We start from the raw sequence: 21,539 nt of genomic DNA, 5'->3' as shown, positions 1-21,539 counted from the left end.
AAAACAAAGTCGCCATTTTCCTTATCAATCTTAGATGAAATGAACACTCAGCAAATTCTTGGTACATGAACATAAACAGAGGCCTTCTGGTAATCCATCAAAATGAAACAATTAGTAAAGATTATGGCAATGTTTACCCAGTGCTTAGGATCACCTATTTACATTGGCATGGGTATCCTTTGGGGGCAGATTTGTGCGTGAGACTAGACCCCTGTTTGTTTAGCATGTGCCAATATCTGCAAATGCCAAACTGGCATACAAATAAGGGGTGTGAGAAGCTGAAGATGGAGAGCAGGCCAAAGCCCTGCCTGGCATGGCTGGATCAGCACTCCTGTTCTTATTTGCATGGCTGATGTAGACAAAGAGCTGGAACACATTTGTTCTCCCATAGTACTGGACCACATCCCCTGTTCAGTAACCACATCTGATTCCATGAAAAGCTAGAGAAAGGAACCAAGAGCAAAATACCTTTTCCACCTCAGCAATGCACTCCCATTCTCAAGGTTCTCGGGAAGCCCATGGATCTTGGAGGACACATGCTTTGCCTGTGCGGATAAAAACACTTAAAATGGTAGTACAGCACAGTTCCAACAGGAGTGTGTGCACCTTGAACTTCCAACTTGGTATTATAATATCATGTGAACAGTGCAACACGTAGAGAGTACAAACTGAGCTGGGAAAACTAAGTCAGTCCACAACAAAACAAGTGCACACACAGAATCTTCTAGCTCAGATGTTCCTAATTTTTTCAAAGCCTTGGACTCCTTAGACAGTCTTATGAATACCAAACCCCCTCTTTGTAAAATGTGCATAAGTAAATTCTGAGAAAATAATGTACTCAATTTTTTGCACTGCAAACTTATTACATAACATATCATAGACATCAATAGCACAGTAACATCCTTTTTGTTAAAAAAAATAAATAAAAAAATAAAAAATATTTCACTTAGTAAATGTTACTTACAAAGCAAAGTTGTGCTGAAAAGACCCATCTAACTGGCCCAAAACTGTGATCTACATGCATGCTATAATTCAAAAGGCAGAAGTTACGGAGAGCAAAACAAACTGAAAAAGCAGACTGTTAGAATAGTGTACTAAAAAATACAACTGTTTCTTTATATGAGTAAAGGGTCACTGCAGACTAGAAGGTAAAGCTGCTAACGGAACCTGGAGTTATAGCAGACTGCAGTGTTGCATCATTTCCAGCACAAAAATTTGACTAGAAGACCACTGAGATCATGGGAAAATGTGCCATGTTGCAGGCACAGGAGGCTCAAGAGAAAGGAGAGACATGTTTAGCAGTGGATGAATAACACACCAGCTCTGTAAGATAACATTATTTTTGTTTGTAGCCTTTAGAAGGTCAGTCTTTGAAGCTAATGAATACCTGAGAAACTCTTGGTATGGTGAATTCTCATAACCTGAATAATTGAATGATTAGTTTCAAAAGGGGAAAAAAAAAAACCCCATCCATTTACACTAAAGCATCCTCAAATTTCATTAAAATGGATTCAGTTATTTCAGTAAACAGTTATCACAGGAGTTTCCCTTAATTAACTCCTCTATAATACTGCATGTCTGTGTACCTGAGCTCGTTCACCTCTTTTTATTACATACCATAAGGAAATCCCCCAAAACAAAACATACACACGATACTCTATGTATTCATTCAACCTTTAATGCAAACAACAAAAACAGTTAAAAGTCAAAAGAAAGCAGTGAAAACAATGCAAATGAATTCAGTCAAACGAAATGAAGTGTTGTCTCAAAGCGCATGGGCTGTTCAATGGGTTTAATCCCTGATCAGCCTGTATAGTTTGCATGTTCTCCCTGTGCTTGTGTGGGTTTCCTTCCATAGTCCAAAGATATGTTTCAGGTGAACCGCTGCCTCTGAACACCCATTGTGTGTGCGTGTGCGTGCGTGTGTGTTGCATTGCTCTGTAACAAATGAGTAAATGATTGCAAGTCACCATGGATAAGAGTATTAAGCTAAAATGTTGCATAACAATCACTGTACACTGCTTTGGAGAAAATCTTGTGCTAAATGTAAACTGAAATGTAAACGTCTCATGCCACTGAGCTGTCAAGACACATGCAAAACCCAAATTCGGTCCTCGTAAACAAAAGTAGGGGTTTTAGTTGAAACACCTTGTGAAAACTGGATTTAACAGCTCAAACAGGTATATCTCAGGTACAACTAGACATACTTTATGCATTTGTTGGGGGACTGCAGCCCTCCCAGTGCTAGGAGGAGCCTCAACCACAAACACACACACACAAACCACATTGTCTGTGCTCCTCCCCACTGTCACACTGCTGACATGACACACACTGTCACACTGCTCTCACACAACTGACACTAACCACCTCTAGCATCTTGTAGAGGAAAGCATCCCATTCATTCATTTAGGTCACAGTTATTAGATGCTTACAATCATTTACCCATTTATACAGTTGGGTAATTTTACTGGAGCAATTTAGGGTAGGTACCTTGCTCAGGGCACAGCCGGGGGTGGGGATCGAACCTGCGGCCTTGGGTGCAAAGGCAGTAGTTCTAACCACCACACTAGCAGCTGTCCCATGTTGAAAAATGCATAGAATATGTGTGTGTCAATACATGGATTTTTCCTTTTCGGAATTTCTTCAGAGTACTGTACAGCGATGTAAAAGACAGAGTAGGATACTGAATACCTCACCCAGGCTGTGCTGTCCCTCCTTCGCTGTCTCTCACTCTGTGTAGTTCTGTGGCAATTTATCTTTAACTCTTGCTATGAGTTTTTGTTTGCCCTTTGTACTCATGCAAATTTAACAAGAACAACATTTTACTGTATATTATTAGTATTTTCACCGACTCATGACATGCCGGAACGTCATGTGGAAAATCTGAAGCTAAATAAGAAATTTTATTATTTACCTCAGACCGCAGACGCAGTACAACAGACTGTACTCTACTCTGTGTCTGCTCTGAGGTAAATAATAAAATGTCTTATTTAATGCAATGGATGACGACACTCGACAGAAACTCTTCAGATGTAAACACCTAAGATTAGTGGAGGAGAACTTTGGAAACGCTTCCGAAAAAGTATCCTTTTAACCTTATAAACAATGCTAAAGAAACTTTAAGTTAACGTCGTCGTGCGTCCCATCATCGTGAGCAACGACGGCGCGGCAGGTAGCACGCGGTGGCACCACTGCTACACCTGGGCTGGGCGCGAGCCCGCCGCCCTGTCAGAGCTCACAATAAACACAACACGCGGTAAAATGCATTTACCTCCGCCGTTGTCACACCATGTTCGTTGGGCAAACCGGGTTAATCCGACAGGCCGGTACCAGATGAGGAGCCAGTAGACGCGCCCAACGGATGAACATCGGACAACTTCAAAGGCAAAGAAGCGGACTTCCTCGTGCGCGCGCGGGACACGAGCGTCTTAAAGGGGACGCAGCCTCGAAATACGTGTGCGCTGATCGTACACTTTTCATGGTCTTAACTGACTGATGTTTCGTGTTCCGTACCATTTCCCTGCCATATTAAAAACGCAACGTCTTTCAAACCTTTGAACGTATAAAGAGCTGTAGATTACAGCTGTGAAAACGTTTGCCGTTATGCTCATATGACTGCAAACATTAATGCTAACCGTTACGACTAGTCAAGGTATTATTTCAAAACCGCGACCGAGTTTCTCTTAATCTTAGGTTTTACCTAATTTCTTCAGCATTACCAATACTACCTCAGCGATGTGTCGAAAAGTTGACATGTCACATAATGATGATACCATAAAGTTTTCCATCTAAAAGAAGAGCATGCACAAATGGAACGAGGAGTTCTCTCACGTGTGATGTTACAAATGCACGAACTGCCACATTTGGTCCTTGAGTGAATATGTGTAAATTGACATGCAGTAAACAGCGTGTCAACGCTCAGGTGCACGAGCACCAGGGTCGCAGGCCAGTGCGGGTGAAGCACGACTATTGTCTGCCATCTGCTGGCCACACAGGGTAGTGGCGCATAGAGCCCTCACGCTCCTCCGCTTTTATTCATTTAGCGGACGCTTTTCTCTAAAGCTCCTTCCAATTATATACCCGTTTATAGCTCGCTAGCTTTACGGGAACAATTTAGGCTAAGTACCTTGCTCAAGGCTACTACAGCAGCAGGTTAGATGTGAAGTGGCACCCTCAGGATCCAAAAGCAGCAGCTCTAACACCTACACTAGTTGCCCAGGTAATGGGCTTCTTCCAAATTTCACACTGATTCATCCAACGTGTCCATCGGCGATGCGCAGGAACAAACCCAAGTGTTCTCCAGTGGCAATGAAAGGCAGAGTGTGGGGTGGTCAGTTCCATTGCAGCAGGTGGAGCCTAACCTTCCAAGGACCCAAATCCCATTTTCTGTTGCCATACCCTTGAGCAGGGTATGTACCCTGAATTACTCTATTAAATCATTGTGTTTTAACAGTAAGTCACACACACACACACACACACACACACACACACACACACACACACACACACACACACATCATCTGAAACCGCTTGTCCCATACGGGGTCACGGGGAGCCGGAGCCTAACCTGGTAACATAGGGCGAAGGGCCAGGGACACACCCAGGACGGGACGCCAGTCCGTCGCAAGGCACCCCAAGCAGGACTCGAACCCCAGACCCACCGGAGAGCAGGACCCGGTCCAACCCGCTGCGCCACCACGCCCCCCTAACACTAAGTCTCTTTGGAGAAAAGCATCCAATAGATAAATACAGTATATAACTTTCTGAAATTTACTGGATCGCTATGATACATCAACATGTATGCCATGTGAAGTTAAATACAATGTTTCAGGGACATCAGTAACATACCACAATGACTATTTTTCCTTCATCTTTACCCATCCCACCTGTTTTTGGTATCTGGAAGTGCAGGACCCAGACTTGCAAACTAAATGTTACTGAGTGGTTAACTTTCCCAGCAAGCTGTGTCTTTCAGCAAGGTACTTAACCTTAACGGATGCCGTTAAAACAGCCAGCTGTTATAACAGGGAAACATGAGTGAAATTACACCGGTGAAAGCACAAAGGTAAGCGGGCCTTCTCCGAACATCAGATTCACCGTCGACTCTAGCGCTTCGTGTCACCTGCACTTACAGCATGTCGACGTTTGCGTTCACCGGCGTAATTTACACTGTCTTTAGAAAGCGTTTGTATTTATTAAAAACAGAAGGACGGAAATTGAGTTGGCTCCACTTTCGAGTGCTGGTGAATTGCAGTCCCGTTAAAACAGTTACTACTATGAGTAACTGCTACTACATTGGGGGGGGGGGAGAAAGAGAGAGAGTCTATAATACACAGTAAAAGCCAAGAACTTTACTTTAGTGAATGCAGAATACAAATTTGTACAACAATCTCTATCATAATATTTTAGTCATTCGATAAAAAGTTCACTAGAATATTTATTGTATAATGAAGGTTAAACAACACATTCAAGGAAATAAAATGCAGATTAACTTAATTTTTTTTTTTTTTTCCTCAATCTCGAAACATTTTGTTTCATTCATGGCAACAAAGTCCAGCTTGTGCCGCCAAACGGTCTGAGCTCCCAAACCGCAAACAGCTTCTTAAGTGAACTATTACCTACAAACAATTACCAATACATAGTTTTGTTTAGAAAAGCCAAAACGCAAAGCAGTGTATTGTTGCACAGCAAAGTGAAGGTTTCTACAAAGTTTTTTTTTTTGTTTTGTTTTTTGTTCTCTCATGTCCCTTTCATTCACATTCCACAGTTAGTGCATCTCTGATTTTCAAAAATAGCAAAGAGACCCAAGGAGTGTTTAAATAGCATATATATATCTCCTTATATTTACTACATATTTCTCGTGTGCATACAACATTGTAAGGAAATGTAAGGGACTGGCAGAGGAGATTTGGAGTCTTCACAGATTTGAGAAATTGCCAAAAATACGAGTGGATCAGAGGGTAATCCCAAATGTCTGTAGATCACTGTGTGCTCAATGTTTCAGATGAAAACACCAAAAATCCTTTGGCAGAGGGTCGTCCTCAAAAAACGCGGCTTAAAAAAAGGCTCTTATTTACCTGCTTTGCCGCTGTTGCATCAATGAATTTCCGACAGCCGTAAAATCTGTTATTGCTGGATTCTAACTGCATAAAGACTGGTGTTCATTCTAAATATTGTGTATATTTAAAACAATTATCCGGGCGATTCCTTGTATAATTAAATGGGGATTAAGTGCAAAAAAAAAAAAATTAAAAAAAAAAAAATCATTTATTACTATGCACAGATGGAATCCAAGTGACGCAGAAGTTTCCGGCTCCGGTTAATAAAGATGCGGCTCCTGATACACTTCTGTAGGGCCGAGAGTGTAACTGTGAACTGAGCTGCCGGAAAATGTTTACCGCAAAAAACGGGGAATTATGCTCGATTGACACATGCACAACACAAGTACCGACGGCGCATCAAGCGCAGCCATCAGGCGAGCCACACTAAGGCAGGGATTAGTGTTACTTTAGTGCGCAATGCAATTTACTTGTTGTTTTACCCAGATCAGCCCTGCGCTGTCGCAGCCAGAAAAACGAGTTAAGGGCAAGGCATTAACAGTCACGTTCGAAAAGGAGTGCCATGTGGACGCGCCCTCTTAAACGCTAAGGTGTGTGTCTGATAGAGAGAGCAGAGGCCCGAGCGTCCTCCAGCCTCGGGGGATGGGGACGGAGGCTGCATAGATTGCCGCGGCACGAGGGACGCGCGAGCAAACGCATGGCGAGCGCAAAGGAAGCGCGCCCTTGACGCAAACCTCACGCGGACAGTGCGGCACGCGGGCGGGGAAAGCACACCGAGCGAGCGGCCTTTCCCCGCTCGAGAGTCGGAGAGGCGGACGCCGCAGCAGTTAGACCGCGGAGCGCCCCCGGCTCAAATGTTTCCGACGGGTGACGGGGCGCGATACCCCTCGGACTTCGCGAGGGTGCTCCCGCACTGCGTGGCGCTACGACGAAGCAGCTTTCGCGCCATGCTCGGTTTCGACCATCTCGTCCAACAGCATTACTGCACAAGTAACGGCGTATTAACGGGAACGGTCGGCCTTTTGCGTCGCGTGCGGCACCGAACCTTCTGCAATGACGGACGTTTCGGACGTTTCTCGTTCAAGCGCAGGGGTGGCAACGGCTCAACCGCCGATGTAAATTCTTCCAATGGGGCATCTCCGGGCCAGTTTTTAAACCGCAGGACGCCGGCGTCAACGACAACGTCAACGGCGTCAACGGCGTCCTCGAACGACTACATTTGTCCTCCTTGTCCACAGCGACACAGCGGAGCTTCCTCGACCTCGTACAGCGCGCTTTTTTCAACTGCTTACTGACAAATATTCAATTCACTACCATTAAAGGGGGCACGACTTTTAAACTACCCTCGAAAGGGTTATTTACGATATTAATTCGGCTTTGAAGAAAGTACAGCATTTAAACAAAATAGTAACTATTAACCAGTGAATGTTCTACTGAAGGACTTCGCCATGTAAACTTGGCGGTAACCCACAAAAATATACTTTCTTTTCTTAAATCTGGTGAAGGTACAATACAGAAGTACTTACACCAAAGGTGATTGAGATATATATATATATATATATATATATTAAAAGTTGCTATATACAAAACAAAAAGTTTGGCTCAAATTTGAATTTATAAACAGAACAGCAACTATTCATGGCTTTTTTCGAGGTCTTTCGTACATGTCGTTTTGTTGTGTGTAATAAAACAAATTGATGATAAACAACCTCAAATAAAACTCATTTTAGGCAGAACTTCGTTAAAAACTTAAATCCCAAGTCAAAAATAATTAACATTCAACTTTGGCTTACATAAATAATCCTACTGGTCATCATTGTTCTGCTTCTGCATATTTAATGTTACGACCACATATGATTTTATTTAATAAAACACATGGGGTAAAATCTACAAGTTTATAAAATGCCTCCACTTTTTACCAAGGGTGCTTTAGTACAAATAATTCACTTTCAGTCATATTTTCAAATATAAGTTAATATATTATTATTTTTTTTTATTTTTATTTTTTGTAATGCTTTATTTTTGTGTAGATTCCATGAGTTGAATTTATTCTGCTGACGACACCGGGCACAACCTTCAATTTTTGCTCTGCTCTTTCAGGGTCAGTAAAAGTGTACCTTCAGGCCTGTCCCCAAAGTGGTCAGTTCCACCTGCACTTTCACGCTGACCTGAGCGATGGCTTCTGTCTTCCAGTACATCTATGAAACACATGTTCTAAAATGGCTGATTTTCAACACGTAATAAGTAAAAACAATACGTTAAAAAACGGTACAACATGTGAGGTCACTAGACTCTGAACATGTGCTCCATAGTAGAAATGGCCAGCGGGGGGGGGGGGGTGTGCACCGCGGAGTCAGCGTTCGCTTTCTCTAACTGTTCCAAACTCAGAGACGCAACAGAAAACAGAGTTCGAGTGCCAGACTGAACGAGTGAGTACAGCTGTCTGACCTGCTTCTATCCATCTGTCGTGAATCGTCACGCTGCGGAAACAAATTTGCATCAAGTACCTGATACATTTTGATTGACTACCTTATTTTAATTATTCAGTATAACATTTCCGTCTTTCTTCTGAAACCTGACATTTTGATATGTCCTGAAATATTTCATTTCCTCTGCCATTGTTCTACATTGTTCTATGAAATGAAATAAAGTTAAATAATAATAATAATAATAATCATAATCATAATAATAATAAAACAACTGTATGATAAAAAGTAGAGCTGGCCCTTTGGCCCAGCTCCACCCTGACCCCTTCAGAAACAGGTCAGCCTTGGGACCGGGGTGTGCCGCGTTCCGCTCTATGTCACCCAGGTGTCCATGCGCATGCGCTTAACAGAGGGGCTCTCCCGTCCCTCGCCCCCAGCTGGAGGTCTGCCCAGCCCCAGTGGGGAGTGGAACTCGGCGCGAGGGTCCTCGCGGTCGCTGCCGTCGTAAGAGCTGCAGGACGAGCTCAGGCTGTCGACGGGCGAGCGGCCCATGTCTTGGCGGGAGGGGGCGGGGGCCTGCTGCGAGAAGCCCCCTGGCGCCACGCGGTCTCGCGGAGGCGAGATGGGTTCCGACTTGATGCTGATGCTCTGGTTGGTGTTGACCGAGAGGCCGGAAGCCTGAGTCAGGTGAGTGCCACCCCTGCAGAGGACAGAAGGGTGCTTGATGGTAAAGGCCGCAGCGTGGTTGCTCTGCCGGCACTTCGAAAACCACATGCAGGTTTCTCGTCATTTATAGACACGGGGAGGGGTACTCACACCAACGAGCTGAGCGCAGCCTGGCCCAACTGGTGCTGCTGCCACGTGGACACAGAGCCCAGAGAGAGGCCCCCGGGTGAGCTAAAGCCCTGCATGGAGGAGAGCTCGGCGCCACTCAGAGAGTACTCTGAAACGTAAAGAAAAGCCGCGGGTGACTCGCGCAGGCGGAGGCTTGGCACGCGTGCCGATCGGACAGTGAGGCGGAGCTTCGTCCTTACCGGTGTTGTAGGCTGTGGGCATTGCAGAGTAGACCAGGCCCTGGGGCGCTAGGCTGGGGGTGGTCACTGAAACCACAGGAGTAGCGAGGGGCTGGTTCGACTGGGAGCTGCTGATCCTCTGGGTGTTCTGTAAACAGGAGCACAGAGTAGTACGCCGAAGTGGTGGAAGCACCTGTGTAAGCAACACTCTCGTGAGCTTGTGAGCATGTCTTAAGCTTTACGAAGCGCCACAATGACAGTGACTGTGTGACGCGCTAATACTAAACATAACCGCATTCGGAGATAAACTAGAGGAATAAAGCCTCGGCAGATACTTCGGGAAAAATGTTTGAATCTACCATTTGCTTTGACTGTCTGGGTGAACTACATGAAGAAGCACGCTCGTTTACGAGGTGATGCTTCTGCATCCGAGTCTCTCTTTCTGCTAATGCAATGCGCGCATTGTATTTTCCGTGAGACGTACGTCGCTTTGGAGAAAAGTGTCTGCTAATGAAATAAATGTACATGTACATGTAGGTGAGCAATGGCACTGAGCACATTGCAGTACCACAACTGCAGTTCTCGCCATTGCCACCAAGGGGCGCTGCAGCTCCATTACAGGAAATCATTCTAAAGCGGCACTGACGCCTCTCTTTGAAGATGAAAGTGAAAATGAAGAATTCTGGCAGACAGATAAACACAGTTTTTTTTTTTATCTTACATAAATAATGTTTCCATTAAATGAGCACTGTATTCCATAGGATGTGGTTTGCAGAGAAATTTCGGCAGCCCGTGATTAAAGCTGGATTATAAAACACAATTCAATATGGATTGCGACAATCCGGTTTTCACACTCTGGGTGAATAACGGCCCATCTTTCTGCTTTTGTCACGGGCACTGGTTCGGTGTAGCGCGGTGCTATGAGCTGCTGCAACTGCGGCATTTCCCGAGACACCGAGTGCCACTAATGGTCCAGGAAGACCATACGAAGAGTGTTAAGTCGCCTCTCGAAGGTTAGTCGCTGACGTTTCTAGAAGTAGCACGGCAGTCGTGAGGATCGAACCTCTGCCCATCCCATGCGAAGCTGCAGAGCTACACGACCCTTTCAGAAGCGCATCATTTGCATGGTGTCAGGACGCCCTTCCTCGGACTCCCCCGCCAACCTTCCAGGTGCCCTAAAGCAGGACGGTGTAAACCAGTGCAGTGAATAGCCCTCAGCTGTGCAGCATGCAGTGAGAACATGCATCTGCTGCAGGCCGCAGCACAGGTTCTGGACCAGCTGTGCTCCCGTCGAATCCACGCGTGCAGGTGTGGACGGGCCCACTTGTAGAACGCACCCATGTGGAAGGGTTCTAATCTACAGCGCCTGAACCTCATGATTAAACTCAAAGCAACCAGTGAAACAACAATATCCTGCTAATGTTGACTGAACTAACAACGACAGTTTTCCTAAAACATTTGTTCCAAATGCGTTCCAGGAAAAAAAGGAAGACTTTAATCTCCTCGGACCTGGTCTGGAACGTGCAGCGGTGACCCGCACCGAGAGATGGGAGCGGGCATGACGATCACCCTCAATCCTCTGCGGGCTGCATAGGGCAACACTGAAACCAAGGGCCACAGGCAAGCGGGGGCCACAGCTCTTCCACCGGCACTTGGGTGGAGACACCGAGGCAGCAGGCGGGCTCGCAAGGGCACTTCACTTCCGCTCCTGCTCCGCACTGCTGGGGCTGCTGCTGTTCCTGACGCTTCTTTGATCGTTGCGCCCTGTACTACCGAACATATTAATTATGTCGTTCTTGAGCCGGAACTTTTACGGCAAGCGACTTCCAGCTGTCACGCCGGATATTTTATTGCAGCAGTTTAACAGAAGCGTCCCCCTCCCTGGATTTGAGCATCCAGCCCTCAAGTTGCAGCTGTGCATCCTTAACCATCACAGCGTCTGAAAACCTGCTCATTTTAATTTCTTTCGGTCCGGTGTAGCGGTTCCGCTTCGCTATCTGACAGTTCTCTGTTCTGTTCCGTTTCCACGCAAACGTCTGCCTGTGGTTTGCTGCGCTTATTTGGCCAGATGAAATCACTCAGACCACTTCCTGTGGATGACATCATTGTGGATGAGGTCATAGGCTTCATTTTGAGAAATGAATAAAAGAGCGAAAAAAGGAGAAATAAAACTTCTTTGTGGTGATTTTCCAGGAACTCCAGGCAACTGCAATACTGCAGTCCTTAGAGGAACCCAAAGTAAAATGTGCCGCGCTCCTTAAACACGTACATTTGTATACAAGTGAGATATTTGCGGGTCAGCGATGCAAGGCTTTGCAGCCACGCCTGTGAAGGAGGAAAGCTTCTGCTTGGGGCCCTGACAACAGACCGTTTGAGCCTCCACCATAATTGAAGGAATCCAGTTTCCACAGTAAACACAACTGGTGCACAGAACATTTTGTTTCATACAGCTGTAACCAGTGAACATTCTGGTCAGCCAGTAAAAATACTCACCCCTTTTCAGGGCTATTGTGGAGGACATGAGCTACACCAGAGCTACACCAGCAGCATTCTTTCTGTTCAGTGCAAGCATCGAGTATTCTGTTAGGAAGTAAATACATATGTACGATCGGGCGGCAACAAATCACATGCATTCCGAGCAACGCTGCAGTGATGGTCGGGTGGTTGGGACATGGAGCTGTGGAAGGGCAGCGTGGCTCTATTGAAACAGGCCAGCGGGTTCGCATGCACCGCCAGGACCGCAGGTAACCTCCGTGGCCCAAATGAAGTCGCCGCTGAGCTGAGCGGCCGAAGCCCGCCGAGCCTTCGGATAGACCGGCCAGGCCGGGGCACTCGAATGGTCCTGGGTCATGCCCTACTTTGGTGCCTCGAGCAATGCTTTGTGTTTGTGCCTTTTACAACCTTAGAAACTATTTTCAGGCAAAACTGCACACTCACCAGATCCATTTCTTCCTCCTCTGACTGCTCTCAACGGGAATAAGAAGAGAAGACAGCACCGTTACCAAGGTCAGGTCACTCTTCCACACCAACTACAGGAGCGAGAGGTTCCATCTCTTCTTACGCTAAAATGGATTAAGTACCGGCGATCTGTGCCGCTCTTATTACTTTCCGAGGGAAACTGAATCACATGCAGCAGATGCAGTGGGACTATACACTTTGACGTAAAAATTACTTCATACCGTGACATGGATTTTCGATGACGTGACTGAAAGTTCAACGCTGCGCCGAAGAGATTTACTTAACGTTCATTGCAGGTCGCACAAATTAGGGGTCCGCTCGAAAAAAAGGTATCCGAGTTGCTGTGCCACGGGACCGCATGCCAGAGCTGCACGCGCCGGTACGGAAGGGAGGCAGCGTGGACGAGAAACAGAAGAGTATACCTGCCCTTACCATGTAAACATACTTAACCTTCTCGTCTCTGCACTTTAGTCAGTATGTGCGACAGTCCGTCCAGCAATGCAATTAATCTCTGGGCTTTGCTGTTCATTTAAGGGACACCACTTAGGGTAATTGAAATGTTGGCATCGGGGCGGGGGGCTTTGCTTGCACACACAGTCTCACGACATACGTGAAGCCACGCATCAGGACTGCGTGGGTACAGGGACAGGTGTGAGTACAGCACACACTCAAGCCGGGTAACGGACTGGCTCTAGCGGAAAACACCAGACAGAAGCCTGCTCGCTTCTCTCCAGCGGGTCAGTGTGACACGGGGCTGCGGCTGTTCCAATACCTGTATGCGGTGGATGGGCTCACACGCGTGAAAGTGGTGCCAAAGGCCAGATCCGGCCCTCACTGGAGTCCTTCCACAAGCCCTTACTTGGGCCTGAGAGCGAAACATGATTCATTCATTACCCATGGGAGCTAATGAGGACCTCTGCAATGTCAGGTGCCTTCGCTGATGTCATGTTTGAAACTCCCCAGTGCCTTATTTTCACTGGCATGTATGTTTTTTCATTAAGCGGTATGAGCTCATACAATCAACTGCAGTACAGTACTTTTCTTACTCTGATGTCACACACAAATTTGGCTTTAGACTTCCATTCGTTTTGCTGAACTCTGTATCTGCCTGATGAAAAGTAACAGGCCTTCGGTCGTCACCCAGGTAACTCCAGGAATTTTTACACGTTCGTTCTGTCATTTCTAATGCTACACAGGAGTAGTCTTGGCATCGTTTAAAGGTGTTGATGACATGAACCGATGTCTCAAAAAAGCCTCAGGTGCTCAATGCGGTCAGAGCCATTTCAGCTTCATAACAATTAGAGAAAAATTTCTGTGCGAGTAAGTGGACATGAAAACACCTGGCTCCTGAAGATATCCCTATCTCCTATGATCTGCAGGAAACTCGAGTCTTTAAAAAAAATCATTTTAGATGTGGTATATTAGCAACACCTGAAATGCAACACATCCAGGTTCTTGCCAAAGAGCAGACCAAACTTAGCTGAGGATTAAAGGAACATTGGACAAAGTAAGAGGAGCTAGAACTTACTGTGACACACAAATAATATTCTGAAAGTGACACTTTTTGTTCAAAAGCTGCAAATGTGTGCTTCCTTGAGAGAACCTGAGCTTCAACCCTGGGTCAAACCGCCAGTCCGTCCACAAGGGCTACCAGGGGCCTGCTTGGAACCTACTGGCCATGCCAGTTCAATCAGACAACTATGACTCTTCTAACTTTATTACTTTACCCGATGAATCCTGAAGTAGAGATGAAAGCAGAGGGTGGTTCGCAGCACATCCTTCAGAGAAAGTATGTGTCTATGTTTGTCCTAGTTAACAAGGACAATGTCCTCCGAGACGGACGCATAAGGATGATATACCTTCTAAACAACTAAACGAGAATAAAAAGTGTGCGATACAACAAAAGTTGGCACGTTATGAGTTCTGGAGGAAAGGTGGGGGATTTGCATGTGTCCAAAGTGTTCTGATTTCTTTTGTTCAGAAAGTGCTACGCGTCACAACGTAGATTTACGGTGCAGCAAACCCAGACCACTTATCATCGCTGTGTCATGGCGAGCCCCTGGTCGCTCCTTCACAGTTGGATCACCTCCAAGCCGGGAGCACTCACCAGTGGGGGCATCATGCCCTTGCTGGATGGCGGGATGACCACCCGCAGGTCCGGCTTGCGGCCGCCCATTCCCTGGTTCCCCCCGGGAGGTGGTGGAGATTTGGCCGCCATGTTCTTCCCCAAGCCGTTGCCGCTGGGGTTACCCAGGATTCCAGGGGAGCCTCGCGGGTTGACAAAGCCATTCCCTGCAGACACGCATGCAAGAAAGGAGAGCTTCCATTAGGAACCAGCCGAGTACTGCGGCCTGTGTCTCAAGACACACACAGCACAACAGCAGCATCTGGGTTATTTTATTACACAGCAGCCGGCACAACGCACTCTCACTGTCCAGAGTTTTGTGGTCTTTGAAAGCTATAGCTCTCATTCTACAGCTGTATCCTGTAACAGCTGAACCCTGTACCTTGCACCTGAATTCCTATATTTCTATTTTTCTATTCTATTAGTTTCAAACTCTATTAGAAAACCTTTGTGACCATTAGAAGCTATTGCTGGTGTCTAATTGTGCTAGTTTGTATTTGAATTTTTGTTTCATCCGCGTGTGATTCAGATACGCGAGGCTTATTTATATTAGAATTGATCAAGTAAATTTAAATATAGCATTAACCTCGGGAGAGACGGGGGTAGAAAACCGGCAAATTAAACGGCGTTTCTCGGCTCTACGCATTTGTCCACAGTGTGTCATCAGAGCACACCTACACCTTTAATCTCAAAGGCAACGAGACGGCATGTGAACACACACTTTTCCGACAGCGCTGCAAAGTCTGGCAGCGACCAGAGTGAATTACTCGAAAGAAATCTGTGCATTACTGACAGCGGGATGAAGCAGAGAAGCAGGAATGTAAAATTCTCAGAACTGAAGAAATTACCATGAACTGAGAATTCTGTTCATGTGAGCTTGGCGATACCGTTTGCTGAGCTGCTTTTCGGAATGAGACACGCGAACGCCGAACACTATCTCTACCGAGTGGTCACTCCAAAGACATGCACATCCATGGTTACACATCTTGTTACAGAAAAAAGAACCCTGCTGAGACAATGCGCACTTAATGATGCACCGCCAAGGATCTATAGACAAAATTTTCAAGTGTTTGTTCAGTTAATGCTAAGAAAAATTTTATAGAAATAAAATATACTTTATATATATATAGTGTTCAATTTAAACAGTTCAGAACGCAATGATTAAAGCAGGCGTCAAAGTAAAAGCGACAATAGTACGGGCCCCATTCAAAAGCAGCGTACGTTATTTTTACAGGTAAAAGATGGAGAAGTGAAATGTCGCCTACGACGCCACGAGCGAGCGGGTGTTCAGCTGCGTCTTTGTACGTGTAGACTTGCAAAGAGGGCAAAGAGGACGCCGTGGACCCCTTGCGGGTTCGATACCCTCCCGAGACAGATTTGGCATTGAATTTCCAGGAGCCAGAATGTGCGGATCGAGTGTTTGAGTGGCCGAGGGCTCCTCTGTCAGTCCTTGGTGAGATTATATCCTGTGAGCTCACTGCAAGCCCTCATGCCTATGTGTTAATGGGCTTGTCACACACCCTGATGTGACTCCGGTCGACGCGGGCAGAGTCGGTACCAGCTGCCATAGTAACATCTGTTAACTCACATTGTTTGAGCTTCCTTTACGGTGAGCAGTAGAGCAGTCTGCAACAATAAGGAACTACTGAGACACAAAGGTCCACATGGTATTTCTACACATAAACACAGGAATTTGACACCGGTTTTAGTTTCCGGGAAATGCATCATTAACAAAAGAGAATAATTAGGGCTTTTACTGTGGTGTTCACTTGTTACCAGTCAGTTAACACTTCACGCTTGAATTCCATCTTCATGTTACAACATACATTTCTTCTATGCTTTCAAAAAAAAAAAAAAAAAAAAAAAAGGCTGCACAACAATCTATGACAAATTCTATTACTTCTTGTGGTCACAACCGCAACAGTCACTATTTTGAACTGGACTGAGGGCTGCATGTGGGAAAGTCATAGTAAGTGACATACTGAATCTTTAAATGTCCAAATTGAATTTTTCAAAATATTTTATTTAGAGAAGGGGGTGCAGTGGGTTGGACCGGGTCCTGCTCTCGGGTGGGTCTGGGGTTCGAGTCCCGCTTGGGGTGCCTTGCGACGGACTGGTGTGCCGTCCTGGGTGTGTCCCCTCCTCCTCTGGCCTTATGCCCTCAGTTGCCGGGTTAGGCTCCGTTTCCCACAACCCCGTATGGGACAAGCGGTTCTGAAAATGTGTGTGTGTGTATTTTATTTAGGTACAGTGTGTGCCCAAGTGTGTGTATATAACTATCACTGTATCATAATGTGAACAACAAATTGAGATTTCTCCCTCTAAGAAATAACAGAATAAGGAATTTCATTACCTAGCTTTTATACATGTGGTATGTTCTCAAAAACAAACAAAAAAAAAAAAAGAGGAAATCAATACATGGAACTACGTAACATTTCACAATCCTTACAACCCATAAATATAAATATGCTACGTACTCCCGGTTTTCCATTCAAATGTACAAAACATTAGAAGACCGAAATTTGCAGACACCTCACTCTTGCTCAGATTTTGAGGTCAGTAAGGGAGGCCGCTGAAATTTCAGCTTATTGCAACGTAAGAATCGGAAAACAACCTCAGCTATTTAATATTTCCTTTTCAACAGGGCATCCATCTCAATTTACTTCTTCGGTTAATTTTACTGTGGTCATCATATACTGCAGTTTAGAATCAACATCCTTAAATTTGACACCGTTTCAACGAGTACTGCGGAGTATGAAACGAAGAACGGCGTAACAGTTTTTGCAGTTATTTCTACTCAACCACAATAGCCATAAAGGCCCAAAAAGGGTCTGCAAAATTAGCTCCCATACTCTTCTAAAAGTACGAAGGAGAGCGCATTAAATTTCATTAAATACTAACAATTACAGCTGCAATAACATCCGCATCTTAAAAACGTAGTCAAAATATTAAAGGTAACTACCTCCTCGAAACAAATAGCGGGACATCAAGGGGTGCTTTGTTTCGATTTTATCGTGGAAATAGCATCTGTAGGAAAGTGTTACACAAGAAAAGAGGGACTGAACCTGGGGGGCAGACTAAGGGGGGTGAGAGATGGGCTGGGTGGGCTGCTGGCGGGCAGGAGTTAAAGCTTAACATTACTGTAAGAGGCTCAGCAACAGAGAGCTGATAATGCCCGGGGGGCCACGATGTCACGCCGTGGAAGCGGTGCAAACCGAAAGCAGGAGATCGGTGTCTTTGCTGCAGGATGCGCCGCAGAGCCGCTCGAATCGGTCCCTCGAGCCGGTGACAATTCAACGAAAATGTGAACGGCCAAGCGGGAAGACGGCGGCTCAGGAGAAGGACGTACAACGTGCGACTCTTTCTTCAGCGTGCGGGCCGTGCCCTCCGAGCGCACGCTCGCATCACGAAATACTGATCATTTCTGACAAGCTTACCTTGTACGACGGCCACACGCACCGGACCCTAACCCCGCTCGCTGCGCAAACGCACGGCCTTTCCCGCCGAGGCCCACGACGTGACTCTCTATCTTTTCTGAAGACTCCTGCCGTTGCTGACCGAGACGAGTCCATAAAGATGAGTCTGCCATTAAAAAAGACAGTTGTAAATAATTAAGAGCTCTTTTGGAACTGCGTTGCGTAATAAAGTGCCTTTACAACACAGACATTTTGTTCTCGTAAAACAAGAACACTTCTGTTAATAACAAAAAAGGCTTTTTGCTGCAGTCTGTCGCAAATCTTGAAATGGTACTGCTTTGATCAAGATTCCATTACTGGCACCAAATTTGCAAGAGCAAAAACACGGCGATGATTTTAAATTCAGCGTTTCCTCGTTAATAATAATAATAAAAAAAAAAAAAAAAAAAAAAAAGATAGAACTTTCTAATGGACTTAATTAATGGATTCAAAATGGGTTCTTCAAAAGCTAGCACTGCTTTCGCTGAGGAAACGTAAGATGGAACAACTTGAGCAAAGCGCAAACTTGTTGTGCCAAGAAGCCATGTTCATATTTTTCTTGGCTTCGTCACTGGAATGGAAGTAAATATGATATAGAGTGTGCCGGGGAGCGCTCAGGAATCTGAGTTTCGATCCACGAAGCACAAACATTTCCCAAACATTGTGGCCATGTGGAGAATTCCTGCCATGTTATCCCTAACCGGATGAACAACCTGCCCTAAAATAGCCCGCTTTTGTGGTATAAATAGCTGTTGTAATTGCTCTTCAAGGGCCTGCAGCTCTTCAATATTAATGAGGAAATGTGCGCTCAGCATGCAAGCCCATTGCATAACAAAGGGAACATTCACAAGTGCTTTCTTTTCCCAGCGTCCCAGCAATCTTTCATTCACAACGCCACACAGCACGGGAAGCCTCAGTATGAGAGCGGTGAGATGTGGCTCGATGGGCTCCGGGCCTCAGGGCAGGACATGACAATGCTGCCGTTATACCCTAAACGAGACACTTTATCTAAGCTGTCGCAGCTGCGGAAATCCAGCTGTAGAAATGCTGCTGACCGATTCAGATGTGAAAATGCACAGAACTAAAAACAACAAGCGGTCCAACGGATCCAACAGTAATAATGTATAATCTGTAATGCAGGATGTATAAGGTGTAATATACAATAATAATAAAAATAATACTGCATATTATGTCTACGGGTGCATAGGAACAGTTATTACTACTGTTATTATAAGAACTCATCACTGCATGCGATTACCAATTAATCACCAAACCCTTGATAAAATTAAAGACAGAACCAAAGGTTTCCATAAAATTCCCCAACTACAAACAAGTGGTAATATAAACACTGGTTTTAGTTTTACACGCTCATGACAGGCCATGCTATGTCAAAACAGACATTAGCCGTTTTAAAAAAAAAAAAAAGCTGCATCTACCCAAACCAAACTAAATGCCACAGATACGCAGGCGTTATAAATGGTCCTCGAGTATTTTAAAGCTGCCCAGGGTGAGATGAAAAAGCTGAGAGGAAGAAGATGTCATCCAAGCCCTGTGTATTGGCAGAGTCCCCCACTTGCTTAAGCCCAAGGCTCTGCAGTGCTTTGGCATTTTGGCATTCGCAAGGTCTCCGCGAGACCGAGACTGGAGACTGTCAGCACACATCACGCCCCTGGGCATCTGCTTCAGAAATGAGGACAGATGGCATCAAGTCAGCTGAGCAGACGTGCAGTTGGAGCATTCGTTATCAGATAAACATGCAGACAGAGAAGATGGCAGAGAAGATGAAGGAGGACGAAAGACGGGATAAGGGAAAATGACAGCAAGGGTGAGGGAAGATGGCAGTGATAATTAGGGCAGATGACAAAATTAGGGATGATGACAGTGAAGAAGAAAGCAGATGACAGTGAAGGTGAGGGAAGATGGCAGCTGGGATGAGGGAAATTGACAAGAGGACAGAAGAAGGCAGTAGCGAAGGTTAGCGAATATTAAAAATGGTTAGGAAAGATGACAGCGAGGAGAAGGGAAGATGGCATTCAGGATGAGAAAAGATGACAACAAAAAAGAGAGGAGATGACAGTGATGAAGAGGCGATGAAGAAGCAGTCATGGCAGAGACAAGCCATCGCATCTCATCCCACCTCCACCTTGCTGTTGCCCCAGTACCTGGCCTTGCTCCAGGGATGTCTGTGAGGGAACACCCCACAAGGTCCAGCAGGTCTGCTGAAACTGTTCTGCTACATATCACACTGTCAGGGTCTGCAAGATAAGCTCATTTATCTTGTTGCTTCGAGCAAAAACATGGGAACACAAAAAAATAGCAAGCCCCTTTATTACTGCTAAAATTAACCCATCTTCACTATTTGGGCCAAGCGTTACTGTTACACAGCTCAACGGTCAGCAAGGGGTAAACAAGTTTGCTGAGCAGACATGAAAATAATGAATTTTATCAACAGGCTACAAAGCGGGTCAAGTCGCTCCGTCTGCTTACCTGCAAATAGGTCGGGTCACTTTAAAACAAAGTACATCACTGGAATAACTATCTTTGGGGAAAAACACTTTTTCCTTTTAACATTTTTAAAACCATTGATAAATGACAGCTATTCACAAAACACTGAATAAGAGAAACATTTTGTTCATATCTTGTCCATCTCTAGAGAAAAGACATAATAATATGGAAATGCATTTTTGTTGAATTTGCGATGGAGTTTCTCCTTGCTTCACAAGCACCAGTGGAGATTTTAAGGAGTAAAATATATAAAGGAAACAAGAGTGAAAAAGTAAGCAAAACAGTACAAGGAGTGGTACCCAAAAGCATCTCCATTTCTCCAGAACGGTAACTGATGGTGTCAAACACACGGACAGTCTGTAGAGGTAAGGGTGGGTGTGGATGTGTGTGTGCGTGTGTGTGTGTGCGTGTGGTGCTGACGTCCATCTGGTTTGCTCCCAGTTCTAACACACCTGCCGCTGCCGTTCACAAGACACACAGCAGTAATGCCAGGCTGTCCAGCCATTGTGTATAAAGGGCTTGGAGGGACACTGTGGCCGACATGCTTAGAGTTCTGCAGGGTTAGGCCTCTTTACAAGCTCCCTCGGCCCTTATAAGGTCTGAATTGAGGCTCGGTAAACAGATGCACCTGTCAATTGAGGGAAGGAAATGTCTACAAGAGACCCGGGGCGGGGGGGGGGGGGGGGGGCAGAAACCAGACTTAAAGGAAACACTGCATTTACTCACTAAACAATGTGGGACAACCTGAACTGGCTGTAAATTTTTCCTCATGAAGTCTTCCATGCCCACATAAACAAAATAGGGGTTAGAAATGTTTTCTGAAGCCTGGGCAATACTAACATGAGCGTGAAGACTGAGTAAAGAGAATGACTTGTCAAACGCATCCACAACCAATAACTAAGCTTTTCAATTATGGATCGAAACTTCCGTATTTCACCTATATGTAGAGGAATTTAAAAAAACTGCAATAGAGTTACAATGGACTTAACGCGCCACTC

At 45.4% G+C, this 21,539-nt stretch overlaps 2 protein-coding genes across 21 annotated transcripts in view; both read right to left on the bottom strand.

Moving 5' to 3' along the window:
• LOC108926619 (multiple C2 and transmembrane domain-containing protein 2-like) overlaps positions 1-3,405 on the bottom strand; it is a 62,517-nt gene extending 59,112 nt beyond the window's left edge. Inside the window, exons 1-2 of one of the 2 annotated variants that reach the window (XM_018739416.2) lie at positions 3,272-3,405; positions 469-545 (exon numbers count right to left, since the gene is read on the bottom strand). The gene's annotated coding sequence lies outside the window, so the exon portion shown is untranslated. The remainder of the gene's footprint in view (positions 1-468; positions 546-3,271) is intronic. The other variant, XM_018739417.2, reaches the window with a different exon arrangement.
• Positions 3,406-5,329: 1,924 nt separating this feature from the next.
• The window catches only part of LOC108926595 (myocyte-specific enhancer factor 2A-like), a 94,803-nt gene continuing 78,593 nt past the window's right edge, over positions 5,330-21,539 (bottom strand). For 8 of the 19 annotated variants that reach the window (XM_029253393.1, XM_029253397.1, XM_029253394.1 and 5 more), the window contains 6 exons: positions 20,199-20,291; positions 14,564-14,748; positions 12,436-12,459; positions 9,520-9,691; positions 9,302-9,428; positions 5,330-9,185 (listed from right to left, as the gene is read on the bottom strand). In XM_029253393.1, coding sequence (XP_029109226.1) covers positions 8,858-9,185; positions 9,302-9,428; positions 9,520-9,691; positions 12,436-12,459; positions 14,564-14,748; positions 20,199-20,291 — 929 coding nt within the window. In that variant the 3' untranslated portion in view covers positions 5,330-8,857. The remainder of the gene's footprint in view (positions 9,186-9,301; positions 9,429-9,519; positions 9,692-12,435; positions 12,460-14,563; positions 14,749-20,198; positions 20,292-21,539) is intronic. The other 11 variants (XM_029253400.1, XM_029253406.1, XM_029253405.1 and 8 more) reach the window with 5 other exon arrangements.

The sequence above is a fragment of the Scleropages formosus genome, chromosome 7, assembly GCF_900964775.1.
Source record: "Scleropages formosus chromosome 7, fSclFor1.1, whole genome shotgun sequence".
Lineage (NCBI taxonomy): Eukaryota > Metazoa > Chordata > Actinopteri > Osteoglossiformes > Osteoglossidae > Scleropages > Scleropages formosus.
The sequence above is the reverse complement of the archived record's forward strand: the minus strand, read 5'-3'. Positions and strand labels throughout refer to the sequence as shown.